Source organism: Sinocyclocheilus anshuiensis, unplaced genomic scaffold (assembly GCF_001515605.1).
Source record: "Sinocyclocheilus anshuiensis isolate Anshui unplaced genomic scaffold, SAMN03320099.WGS_v1.1 scaffold975, whole genome shotgun sequence".
In the NCBI taxonomy this organism is placed as follows: Eukaryota; Metazoa; Chordata; class Actinopteri; order Cypriniformes; family Cyprinidae; genus Sinocyclocheilus; species Sinocyclocheilus anshuiensis.
The window spans coordinates 112,035-124,405 of record NW_015547693.1 but is presented as its reverse complement, the minus strand read 5'-3'; the positions used below and the strand labels follow the sequence as shown (position 1 = coordinate 124,405).

General features: G+C 42.4%; 3 protein-coding genes across 3 annotated transcripts in view; 2 read left to right on the top strand and 1 right to left on the bottom strand.

The window, feature by feature from the left end:
• LOC107703613 (E3 ubiquitin-protein ligase RNF114-like) overlaps nt 1-1,482 on the bottom strand; it is a 7,338-nt gene extending 5,856 nt beyond the window's left edge. The window contains exon 1 of the mRNA XM_016506306.1: nt 800-1,482. Within this exon, the coding sequence (XP_016361792.1) occupies nt 800-918 (119 nt within the window). The 5' untranslated portion in view covers nt 919-1,482. The remainder of the gene's footprint in view (nt 1-799) is intronic.
• Nucleotides 1,483-1,553: 71 nt separating this feature from the next.
• Nucleotides 1,554-9,034, top strand: LOC107703616 (spermatogenesis-associated protein 2-like). The gene is made up of 4 exons (XM_016506309.1): nt 1,554-1,755; nt 4,822-5,728; nt 6,518-7,080; nt 7,115-9,034. Exons 2-4 carry the CDS (start codon nt 5,372-5,374, stop codon nt 7,857-7,859), a joined length of 1,665 nt encoding a protein of 554 aa, XP_016361795.1. The 5' UTR covers nt 1,554-1,755; nt 4,822-5,371; the 3' UTR covers nt 7,860-9,034.
• Nucleotides 9,035-9,538: 504 nt separating this feature from the next.
• On the top strand, nt 9,539-11,724 carry LOC107703612 (spermatogenesis-associated protein 2-like). The gene is made up of 2 exons (XM_016506305.1): nt 9,539-9,588; nt 9,726-11,724. The coding sequence occupies exons 1-2, from the start codon at nt 9,539-9,541 to the stop codon at nt 10,558-10,560; spliced, it is 885 nt and encodes a 294-aa protein (XP_016361791.1). The 3' UTR covers nt 10,561-11,724.
• Nucleotides 11,725-12,371: the final 647 nt, after the last annotated feature.

The window sequence follows — 12,371 nt, the reverse complement described above, 5'->3', positions numbered from 1 at the left end:
CAGCTGGGGGTTCGGTGCCTTGCTCAAGGGCACCTCAGTCGTGGTATTGAAGGTGAAGAGAGCGCTGTACATTCACTCCCCCCACCTACAATCCCTGCCGGTACGAGACTCGAACCCGCAACCTTTGGTTACGAGTCCGACTCTCTAACCATTAAGCCACGACTTCCCCCCAATAATATGCAAGTGCTATATTAGTATATTATTATAGTGTTATATTTAAATTTGACAAAGAAATGTGGAGCATTTTGTCTAAGCAATAATAAAAGGACACATTTAATTTATAATTTGTCTTAAATCCAATTTTGTAAAAAATAAAATAAAAAAAAATCGTGAATCGAATCGAATTGTGAATCGAATCGTGAGTTGAGTGAATCGTTACATTCCTACAAGGTAGGCTATCAATAACTTATCAAGGTATTTCTCTTTTAATCAATTTTACTGGTGTTATGATTGTCAGTAATGTACGAGCTTTAAAATTCATACAAAACGTATTCATAGAAGGACAATGTGTTGTAGTTTGTTCAAGCAAAGGCATAATTAAGTGAGCAGCACTACAACTCCCAGCATGCCACACTTCACAAGTTTTGTACACAAGAAGCAAAACTGAAAGTAACCAATTTATTTTTTGAGAAACTCTCATCACAACTGCATTCATTAATGATTATTCGACACAGTCATGTTAAGATTAAATCACGTTGCATGGAGGCTGCACGTCGGTTTCACGTGATTAACATGAAACTAATCAACATGTCAAACGAGAAGTTACTGCTGCGAGGCACGAGACCGCCAGCATACTCACGTATGTCCGCAGTCTGTGGTCATCGGAGAGATATATATCTCCAGACACACGGGGCAGAGGTATTCCTCATATTCTGCATCGATCACATCAGTTTGAGGATCTGTTGTGAGCATAGCCATGTCTGCTGCGCTGGGCTCCGTCTTCTTGAACTCCGGCGAGATTCACTGCTGCCAAGGGAGGAGCAACAACTCAGCTGATCGCATGAGGAAACACATTATCACAGCCTTATCTGACTAATGACAACAACAGTCGTAGTGGGCAAACAGATGATTGCCATGTAGTACCTAGAGTGTGCGTGCAGTCTTTTAATGAAGAGTTATGAGTGCGGTATGGCTAGTGGTGTCCGATTCTTCAGCGAATCACGGACATGAACCGGATCTTTTAAATGATTCGGAAGGCGTGAATGTGAAAATGAATCACTCGACTGCGAGGTAGAATATTTTCCGAGAGTGAAACTGTGAGATGGGTGAGATATTAGACAACAGGATATTTTACAGAAGAAGAAAAAAAGGTCTCAACTGGAACGATTGCAACAGACTGGAGCACATTGTCACTGATTGACTCATACACTTAAAGACTTAATGCGCGTAAGGTAACTGAAAACAGCACGGCGTTTGAGCAAACATTTATTTAACGCTCAGAAAAGAAGGCGTCGTGTGCAGCGCGGAGACTTCTGTGAACTCTTTTGAGCGATGACTCAAATGAATCGAATCGTGAAGGCGAACCGACTCGCTGAATCAATCGAACGTTCCAACGCTAGTCCTGCAGCCTGCAGCCTCGAGGGCACGCAGGGGATGTAGTGTGGCGCATGCGCAGTGCGGCGGTGGGGATTTCCAGCGGAACATGACGGTAAGAGGCGCTGGGTGATGGGGAGGAAGGCGGCTCGTTAATGGATCTAACCAGCACTGCATGACACTGAACGGGCATGTTTACATTCACGTCTTGTTCTTATTGAGGTAATTAAAAAGTAATTGCTGGACGGTGTACGGTTAAATTGCGTGGTGTGTGGATTTACAGGGCCCTGGAACTGCGCTAATGTTAGCAGCTGTGCTAGCTGCATCTGATGAGGTTGAAACGAGTTAGAGTAGAGTGACGACTTCATTAATGTGTGTCCCTTTAAAATAAAAACACTATTTGTGAGAACAGATCGGCCTGACTGCTGCGTTGACAGATTTATTTACTGTAACGTTAAGGAAAGGAGACTGTCAGATTAGCTGTGTGGCTAACACACTGTTTATGTCACTAGCAATGGAATGCAGATAGAACATCATTAGTTATTAACACTTTGCCGTGTTCTCTGCGAACCCTGATTTGTTTAGGTGGAGTTTTTAGCTTTACCGTGTTCGGTAAGATGTTGTGATTACGATATTATGATGTATTGACAGGCCCCTCTGATAAAGCACATGTAAATGCCTGATGTTTTGAGTTGGTGTGAATTCAGCAGCTTGAAATGACTGCCTGCATCATTGAAGGTAAAGGAATACTGTGCAAGTGTTCAGCTGGCAGTCTAACCATCTGGAAGAATAAAGTGCTTCATGTGGCCTCATTGCAAAACAGTCCACAATATCTGCATTATCTAGCCACGCACACTCCCATATTATCCGTGCACTATTGGCAGGTCCAGAAGGAAATCTGTGCCTGCAGATGACAATTCATATGATTTCAGCCAAGGACATCTATATAATACCTGGAGAAAGCTGTCTGTTAGCATTCCCATTCATCTCAATGAATGCAGGACCCACCCTCTGGATGTACTGTAGTGCATGGCCTGCTTGCTGCCATCTTTGCTTATGGGAACGCGGTTTTGCGCAGACATTTTTGAGCCAATCACCTGAGCAGTAAATACTAATTGTCTGATAGTACCACAGTCCCAAGTGCTTCGCTGCTGGCTGTCCTGCTGGTTCCCTTAACTTAAACATCCATGGCAGTAGACGGGTCAAAAGTTTAGTCCATTTGCTTATTTGTAATTTTTTTTTAATTTCCATAAAAAAAGACTCATCATCTTTATTATAATGAAGCATTTGTTGTGTATATGTTGCTTGTAAAACAAAAAAAGTGAAAAAAAATAAAAATGTTCCCAAAATGGTATTATGTCATCTACTAGCGGGATGCAAACTCTCACACATTTCTCTCAGTTGAATGTAGAGATGCACCGATTGACCTGCCAGGGACCGGAATCAGACGGTTTTCCACGTGATCAGCCCGGACCGGTGATGGCCCGGTCAGCCTCACCTCTTGCCACTTCCCAGCCGGCCCGTTTTGATGTCACAGCTGCGCTCACATCCGCATGTAAACATGTCGTCGGCATGAAAGTTCTTCACTGTGAGTGAAGAAGACACAAAGGTCGCAGCTTGTGATGCATGTAGGGCCAAAGTAAACCGTGGGGGAACCACAGGGCTCGATCAACACTTGTCTGGGACAAGAACATTTTTAAAGGGGCAAGTGTGAGAGAAGTTGACTTGCCCAACGGGACAAGAAGCCTGATTAAAATGTCAATAACAAAAATAACTAGGGAAGCACTGAAACTTGGCCACCAACAATTTTTACGCGAGAATGATTGTGATTTTATTGCATTCAGTGTAAACGGCGACTGGTAATGTATTGGTGATCGTGCCAGATGAGGCTCACGCAGCCTGAGTGAGAGAGAGAGACAAATTAAAACAAATGAGCGCAACAGCACTCACAGAAAGTTATACAAGCATACTATATTAGAAAAAAAAGATATATTTATAATATATGATATAGGTTAGCATTACACGACCAAGATGTTTCCCCGAATATCAGCACGATTGCAATGAGACACTGATTTTATACAATAGTAGTTCAATAAACAAGAAGTTAAAATTAAGTGACTTATATTTTGAGTTATTGCTCAATTTCGCAAATGAAAATCGTTCCAATCAAAGCCACAGCAGAACTGTTGTTTGTCTCTGAGCAACACAGTGGTGTTTCATTACTGACTTCATTGTTGAACGAATCCAGTGAGTCAAGGATTCAGTTAGCCATTCATAAAGACTTGCCTCATTTCTGAATAAATCAGCCGTTTGAACGAATCGGTTGAATGAATGACTAAATGACTCTCTCATTCAAACAGTCATTTAAAAGTGTCATTGTATTTGTCCCAGCATTTCTTATTCGTTTGTTCAAAAAATTATTTAATAATAATCGTATAACAATCTTATGGCACCTCTCAACGTCATTAAACAGTCTGTGTAAATACATCTAGTGCCACTTCAGATGCAGCCATGGAAAGATGGAGTTTGTTGATACTGATTTCATTTGAATGGCGACGACTTTACATGTTCTTATTAGTCTAACTGAATTATTTGAAACAATGTAAGAATTTGATGTGAAAGATGACACATACATTTAATAAGGTCAGAAAAAAATGCCCATTTATAAACATGGAATCTGTTTTGTTACAGCAACTCATTTCTACCTCTTTCCAGTGACAGAGCACTTTTGAGAGTTAAGTCAGAGAACATCTGTAACTTAGTCCAGATTGGGGGAAATTGTAATGTTTAATAATTTATTTTATTATTTATTTTGTTTTATTTTATTCATTTATTTTATTTTTTATTGTTTTGCATTGAAAAAAAAAAGTTGATTTTTGTTTGTATATGCTGTCAAATATAGTTCTTAGAATGAAAATCGGAATTGGCAAAAATCGGTATCAGCAGGTCACACTTGCAAAAAAAATCGGAATCGGCCAAGAAAATTGCAATCGGTGTATCTCTAGTTGAACCCGTAAAAAATTAAATCCATTCCAAGAATTATCCACACATTATCATTAAAAAAACAAAACAAAAAAAAAAACATTTAAAACCGGCCTAGCTATAATTTAGACCATCACAGATATGTAATTTTCATTCTCATGGTCTGCGTTGGTCTTTCTGTGATGTGTGCATGCATTATGAGCTAGCTATATGATTGCAGGCAAAGAGACTGAGGCAAGTCCTCACTTATTAGACTGCAGCCTGAGTGGTGTTTTTCAAACAGATGTTGTTCTTCTGTCGTTGCAGCGTTGGACATGGTGTTTCTAATGTGTGCTCCTCTCTGCAAACCCTGATCTTCAACCTCATGCAGAGGGAAAAGCCTGGCAGTGAGGGCTTAATAAGTTGAGGACTTTCCATCCAGCACCCAAATCAACCACCTTCTCATGTCATGTTCCTCCTTTTGAGGTCTTTTGGCTAATGAGGAACCCAGAGATGCCCATTACAAGCCCTGGGCAAGGCGTACGCCCAAATTAAACCAATCACATCTTCACTTTCATTATTCCAAATAGCTCCTTTGGAGGATGATTGCAGCTTGCTGATTTTTCCCACCACACTGCACCGTTGGCCCAGGCCTGTCCAGTGGGAGAGAAGCCCTGGGCAAGGCGTACGCCCAAATTAAACCAATCACATCTTCACTTTCATTATTCCAAATAGCTCCTTTGGAGGATGATTGCAGCTTGCTGATTTTTCCCACCGCACTGCACCGTTGTCCCAGGCCTGTCCAGTGGGAGAGAGGTCTTGAGATGGCAAGGGGTCCCGTTTAAAGAAACTCCTGAATTGTAGGATAAGAGGTTGCATGCTAAGCAGCCCTCTGCCACCAATGGATGCCAAGTTGCGAGAAGATCTATTCCGCAGGTATGTGGCGTCTTTGGAGAATCGGCTTGAGGAGAGAGCCGGTGAAGGAGGAGGAGATAAGCAAGGAGCCAAGACTGAGGAGGCACTGATTTCTACTGCAACAGCACTGTTAGGCTCTTACCAGCCTGATCCAGGGCAGCGCTTTCGCATGATTCGGTTCTATGAAATTGCTGAGAACTCCCTGAGGACTCAAAGGAGCGCAAACCTGCGGACATTGGAGACAGCCTTTGCAACACTGGAAACCATCTGTACCAACTTGCTGCTCTTTCCATGGAAGAAGGAGTTCCGCTGCATAAAGGTGAGTAAACGGATTAAAAGATTTTTGGTTGTAGTTTTAGTGAGAAGTTTGTAGTATCAGTAGGGTTGGGTATCGTTTGAATTTTATCGATTCCGGTTCCGATTCTGCTTATCGATTCCGGTTCTTATCGATTCCTAATTCCGATTCCAGTAAGAAAAAAAAAAATCCATTAAACAAATTTTAAGTCAAATATTTAGATGTCAAACATATTTATTATGTTTTATGTCTATGGTTTTATAAAAAAAAAAAAAACAGAAAAAAAACTAGACTAATATAAATTTCAAACATTAAATTGTTAAAGACAAGTGAACAAATGAATTAGCAATAGCATAAATAAATAAAACTGAACAAATGTCAGGTACAGAAATGCACTGAACGGTTCGAGAACGGACACAAACCGGGAACCAGCACCGGGACCGTGGTTCTCTGTGCTCGCGCTTCAGGTGTGTGCGCGGCACGCTCAAGTTCTGCATGCAAGTTCTTTCCCTTCTTGCGGTTAAATGGTTTAAAATCACATTAAAATGCAAACGCAGGAATCGCTAAGCGGAATCGAAATGCACATGTCTTATCGAATACCCGATTATTGGAAATTTGGAACCGGTTCTAAAATGGAACCGGTTCTCGATACCCAACCCTAAGTATCAGCGAGACTGAACTACATCAAGTAATTATTCAACCTTTTATTAAAACCTTTTAAGTTTGTGAATGTGAAAAGTGAGACGTGACAGCATGAACGCCATAATTATCTTTGCTGTTGATGGTGTATTGACTTTTCTTTCACTCTTACAGACCTTCACAGGGCCGTATGTGTACCAGTTGCAGTCGGTGATATGCGACGCAGACTTGCGTCCACTGCTGCGTTCCATGGGCTATTCAAGAGACCAGGAATTGCAGTACCATGTTAGGGACCATCCTGGTGGATCCTCCCACCTCCGGCAGCTCGCCTTTGAACTGCTTCTCGCCCAGGCTGAATGCCGTCTACTCGGTGAGGTGGTGTCCATGTCTCGGGGTCTTGCCTCAGAGCTGGAGGCCATGGAGGTGAGGAGGAACACCAGAGAAGATGCGGCAGGGTGCGCTGATGCCCTCCGCCGACGAGACAGCCTTACAGGAGACTTATCCCGCCTGTCGGTGCGGCCGGTGGATATTGACCGCGCCCACCTAAGGCGAAGCGGACGGCCATCCAAGTCGGTGGATGTAACAGACAGCGCAGGACACTGGCACCAAGCCAGCAAGCCAGTGCTGAAGGCCTCGCTCAGCCTACGCAAAGAGCCATTGTTCGTCGACACGGAAGAAGACTTGAAGGATGAAATCATCCGACCGAGCCCTTCGCTTTACCCTGTGGCAGCGCCGCCCTCTTACAGCCCAGTCGCTGACTTCTTCCCGATTCTCTTACAGCCCAGTGGCTGACTTCTTCCCGATTCAGTCGCCCCCGTCTGAGCCATACTCCTACCACTTGTCCTCCCTGGATGAGGTGGACTTGTACACTGAACGGGGTTTGGGTGGTCACCAGACGCCCTCTAGGCCACAGAGCCGGGAGCCTCGAGAGTCCCGGGACAGTTGGGTTCTGAAGGGACATGTGATGAAGTGCCAGGGCTGCGGCATGGGCTGTCCTTCACTTTCCTCTTGCCAGAGGTGCGACATGATCTTGTGTTCGTCCTGCCATGCAGTGGAACCGGCGCCTTGTTGCGGCTTCCAGGATTACACTAAAACTTCCCGCCCTTTGGATGGCTACATGCCCATCAAGGAGAAGTTGTCCGTCTACTCCAACACTCACTCGCACACTCACCCTCACCCGCTTCCCCACGCTCAGTCCCACTCGCTGTTGCTGGACAAAGCTGTGATGAGCACCAAGCTGTTTCCCAGTAAACCCGTGGGTTCGGGCAGCAGTCCGGTGGTCAGCTCCATCAGCAGTGGGGGTGAGCGGCTGAGTGTGGGCGGCTCCCGCTGTGGCTTTTGCAACAAGCCAGGGGCCTCTCACACCTGTGTGAACTGCTCCAAGGTGTCATGTGAGATGTGCATGAGCCTTTACGGCAGTGATGTGTGCACCCGCAAAAATCCTCATCATAACTTTGTGCCCAATCATCAACTCAATTTCAAGTCCAGCACCATATCCCACCTCGTGTATCGATAGACCAGGAACACAACCGTGCTACAGTTGTGCACTACACCTCTGTTGATCTTTTTATCTCTGCTTTTTCCACCCTTGTTTTTTTTGTTAACCTTTTCCTGCTTCCTTTCTCAGTTGGCAGTTGTTTGGTTTTGGTCATGTGATCTTGCAGTGCATTTCCTGTCCCTCAGTAGCTCTACTTTATCAAGGGAAAAAAAACTGTTTGACCGGAGAATTCCATTCAGTATCAATGCTTGTTAACGTGAAAAATAACCATGCAGCACATAGAAACTGTGAATGTTTTGCACAGACTTAACCCTGGAACTGAATCGAGTAAGTTGGAACTTCTCAAACTTGAACAAAAGAAAAAATAAATAAATAAATTACACTGGAAGTAAATAGTATATATTTTGAATTGTGAATCTATAGATCTATGTAAGACTATCGCTCTCATGGTGGGGTGGTTTTCCAGTTGAATGGGGCTTCAGTTGTGAGTTTGTATCAGAACTTCTAGTTGCTGTTAAGTCACTATATCGAGTCCTCTGACAAGAAATGCCTTGTGGGATTAACCCCTAAGAAGTCAGCCTACGCTGTTCAAAATGCTGCTGTTGAAAGTAAAACCAGGAGGGGGCGCACCTGGCCTCTAACATGTTTTGCAAACACCATGAAACTCTTCTTGGTAAACTCCATGAACATACTATGATTATGTCAGTATATATTTGTTTTCCTCTGTCCAGGTTTCCTTTATAATGTTGTAACCTGTTAAAATGTTAAGTAATTGAAATGGAGAATAATTTAATATTTTGCTACAATGACTGTCATTAGAAACGATTATTTTTTGTTAATTAATTGTACAATATATTTATGATTGTGTGTACGCATACCATGATAAACTAAAGTGTTACAACTGGGTGAATGTCACAAATTATTTTATGGGTCATATTTTACCCCACAATCCAAAGAAGATATGATATTTTACATAGAGAAAACAATATTCTCATTACTGCAGTGCAAAAATACAGAGATGCAGTATTTAAACACTTACTTCATGATCCAGAATATATATATATATATATATATATATATAAATATATATATATTATTTATCTTAGAGTAAAATATGACTTGGACAAGTTTTTTTTGTGAGATTCACCCTAATTGGCCAGATTTTTCCTTGAAGATAACACTAATTATATATATATATACATTTTTCCTGCAACTACTACTATTGTTTTTTTTGTTTGTTTGTTAATTTTGTGTGCCTGTATCAACAAAACTAAGTCAGTATATCATTCGGGTTACATATACTTAATTTCAGAGACCTTTCAACCTGCTCTCTCTACTGCCTTATAGGGAACCTTTCCATTCACCTGAAGGCTGCACCCAATGCAAGACTCGATACTTAAGTGTCTGTTCACAGCATAAAGCGAGGGCCAAAAAATCTGTCAGGGAAACAGAAACTAGCACAAGACATAAAGATGGCATGTTCTTACGAAGTAACGTCAGTATGTTTTTGATTTAGTGAAACGAGTGTTAATGAATGCGGTCAGTCGTTTAACTCTCCTTGCCTTTGTCTCTCTGTTGGATGAAACTCTGCTGTGTTCTTAAACTCTGCAGTTTTTTCCAGTACAAAACGGCAGCCAAGAATAATTTGACTGGATTTTACACTCAAGTGACAGCATGATTAACCAATCAAAACTGCAATGTGCCAAACACCCACAGGCTGTGAAGACAGATCCTGCTCATCTGCACGGTAACTGAGCCATTTGAAAGTGTTTTAACCCTGGGTGATGGATAACGTGTGTGACTAAGCCACACACGAATCAGTTCTCATCTTAACCTGTTAAATCAGTTTGTGTGGTGATTTCACTAGAGATGAACTGATGAGAGAATTGACCCTGTGTTCGTCGACACGGAAGAAGACTTGAAGGATGAAATCATCCGACCGAGCCCTTCTCTTTACCCTGTGGCGGCGCCGCCCTCTTACAGCCCAGTGGCTGACTTCTTCCCGATTCAGTCGCCCCCGTCTGAGCCATACTCCTACCACTTGTCCTCCCTGGATGAGGTGGACTTGTACACTGAACGGGGTTTGGGTGGTCACCAGACGCCCTCTAGGCCACAGAGCCGGGAGCCTCGAGAGTCCCGGGACAGTTGGGTTCTGAAGGGACATGTGATGAAGTGCCAGGGCTGCGGCATGGGCTGTCCTTCACTTTCCTCTTGCCAGAGGTGCGACATGATCTTGTGTTCGTCCTGCCATGCAGTGGAACCGGCGCCTTGTTGCGGCTTCCAGGATTACACTAAAACTTCCCGCCCTTTGGATGGCTACATGCCCATCAAGGAGAAGTTGTCGGTCTACTCCAACGCTCACTCGCACACTCACCCTCACCCGTTTCCCCACGCTCAGTCCCACTCGCTGTTGCTGGACAAAGCTGTGATGAGCACCAAGCTGTTTCCCAGTAAACCCGTGGGTTCGGGCAGCAGTCCGGTGGTCAGCTCCATCAGCAGTGGGGGTGAGCGGCTGAGTGTGGGCGGCTCCCGCTGTGGCTTTTGCAACAAGCCAGGGGCCTCTCACACCTGTGTGAACTGCTCCAAGGTGTCATGTGAGATGTGCATGAGCCTTTACGGCAGTGATGTGTGCACCCGCAAAAATCCTCATCATAACTTTGTGCCCAATCATCAGCTCAATTTCAAGTCCAGCACCATATCCCACCTCGTGTATCGATAGACCAGGAACACAGCTGTGCACTACACCTCTGTTGATCTTTTTATCTCTGCTTTTTCCACCCTTGTTTTTTTTGTTAACCTTTTCCTGCTTCCTTTCTCAGTTGGCAGTTGTTTGGTTTTGGTCATGTGATCTTGCAGTGCATTTCCTGTCCCTCAGTAGCTCTACTTTATCAAGGGAAAAAAAACTGTTTGACCGGAGAATTCCATTCAGTATCAATGCTTGTTAACGTGAAAAATAACCATGCAGCACATAGAAACTGTGAATGTTTTGCACAGACTTAACCCTGGAACTGAATCGAGTAAGTTGGAACTTCTCAAACTTGAACAAAAGAAAAAATAAATAAATAAATTACACTGGAAGTAAATAGTATATATTTTGAATTGTGAATCTATAGATCTATGTAAGACTATCGCTCTCATGGTGGGGTGGTTTTCCAGTTGAATGGGGCTTCAGTTGTGAGTTTGTATCAGAACTTCTAGTTGCTGTTAAGTCACTATATTGAGTCCTCTGACAAGAAATGCCTTGTGGGATTAACCCCTAAGAAGTCAGCCTACGCTGTTCAAAATGCTGCTGTTGAAAGTAAAACCAGGAGGGGGCGCACCTGGCCTCTAACATGTTTTGCAAACACCATGAAACTCTTCTTGGTAAACTCCATGAACATACTATGATTATGTCAGTATATATTTGTTTTCCTCTGTCCAGGTTTCCTTTATAATGTTGTAACCTGTTAAAATGTTAAGTAATTGAAATGGAGAATAATTTAATATTTTGCTACAATGACTGTCATTAGAAACGATTATTTTTTGTTAATTAATTGTACAATATATTTATGATTGTGTGTACGCATACCATGATAAACTAAAGTGTTACAACTGGGTGAATGTCACAAATTATTTTATGGGTCATATTTTACCCCACAATCCAAAGAAGATATGATATTTTACATAGAGAAAACAATATTCTCATTACTGCAGTGCAAAAATACAGAGATGCAGTATTTAAACACTTACTTCATGATCCAGAATATATATATATATATATATATATATATAAATATATATATATTATTTATCTTAGAGTAAAATATGACTTGGACAAGTTTTTTTTGTGAGATTCACCCTAATTGGCCAGATTTTTCCTTGAAGATAACACTAATTATATATATATATACATTTTTCCTGCAACTACTACTATTGTTTTTTTTGTTTGTTTGTTAATTTTGTGTGCCTGTATCAACAAAACTAAGTCAGTATATCATTCGGGTTACATATACTTAATTTCAGAGACCTTTCAACCTGCTCTCTCTACTGCCTTATAGGGAACCTTTCCATTCACCTGAAGGCTGCACCCAATGCAAGACTCGATACTTAAGTGTCTGTTCACAGCATAAAGCGAGGGCCAAAAAATCTGTCAGGGAAACAGAAACTAGCACAAGACATAAAGATGGCATGTTCTTACGAAGTAACGTCAGTATGTTTTTGATTTAGTGAAACGAGTGTTAATGAATGCGGTCAGTCGTTTAACTCTCCTTGCCTTTGTCTCTCTGTTGGATGAAACTCTGCTGTGTTCTTAAACTCTGCAGTTTTTTCCAGTACAAAACGGCAGCCAAGAATAATTTGACTGGATTTTACACTCAAGTGACAGCATGATTAACCAATCAAAACTGCAATGTGCCAAACACCCACAGGCTGTGAAGACAGATCCTGCTCATCTGCACGGTAACTGAGCCATTTGAAAGTGTTTTAACCCTGGGTGATGGATAACGTGTGTGACTAAGCCACACACGAATCAGTTCTCATCTTAACCTGTTA

What these genes read in the sequence shown, in the direction of transcription:
- LOC107703616 (XM_016506309.1), top strand. Translation starts at nt 5,372, where the DNA reads ATGCTAAGCAGCCCTCTGCCACCAATGGATGCCAAGTTGCGAGAAGAT. An exon ending in AGGAGTTCCGCTGCATAAAG is followed by an intron (nt 5,729 to 6,517) that starts GTGAGTAAACGG and finishes TCACTCTTACAG; the next exon opens with ACCTTCACAGGGCCGTATGT. An exon ending in TACCCTGTGGCAGCGCCGCC is followed by an intron (nt 7,081 to 7,114) that starts CTCTTACAGCCC and finishes TTCTTCCCGATT; the next exon opens with CTCTTACAGCCCAGTGGCTG.
- LOC107703612 (XM_016506305.1), top strand. Translation starts at nt 9,539, where the DNA reads ATGTGCCAAACACCCACAGGCTGTGAAGACAGATCCTGCTCATCTGCA. An exon ending in AGATCCTGCTCATCTGCACG is followed by an intron (nt 9,589 to 9,725) that starts GTAACTGAGCCA and finishes AACTGATGAGAG; the next exon opens with AATTGACCCTGTGTTCGTCG.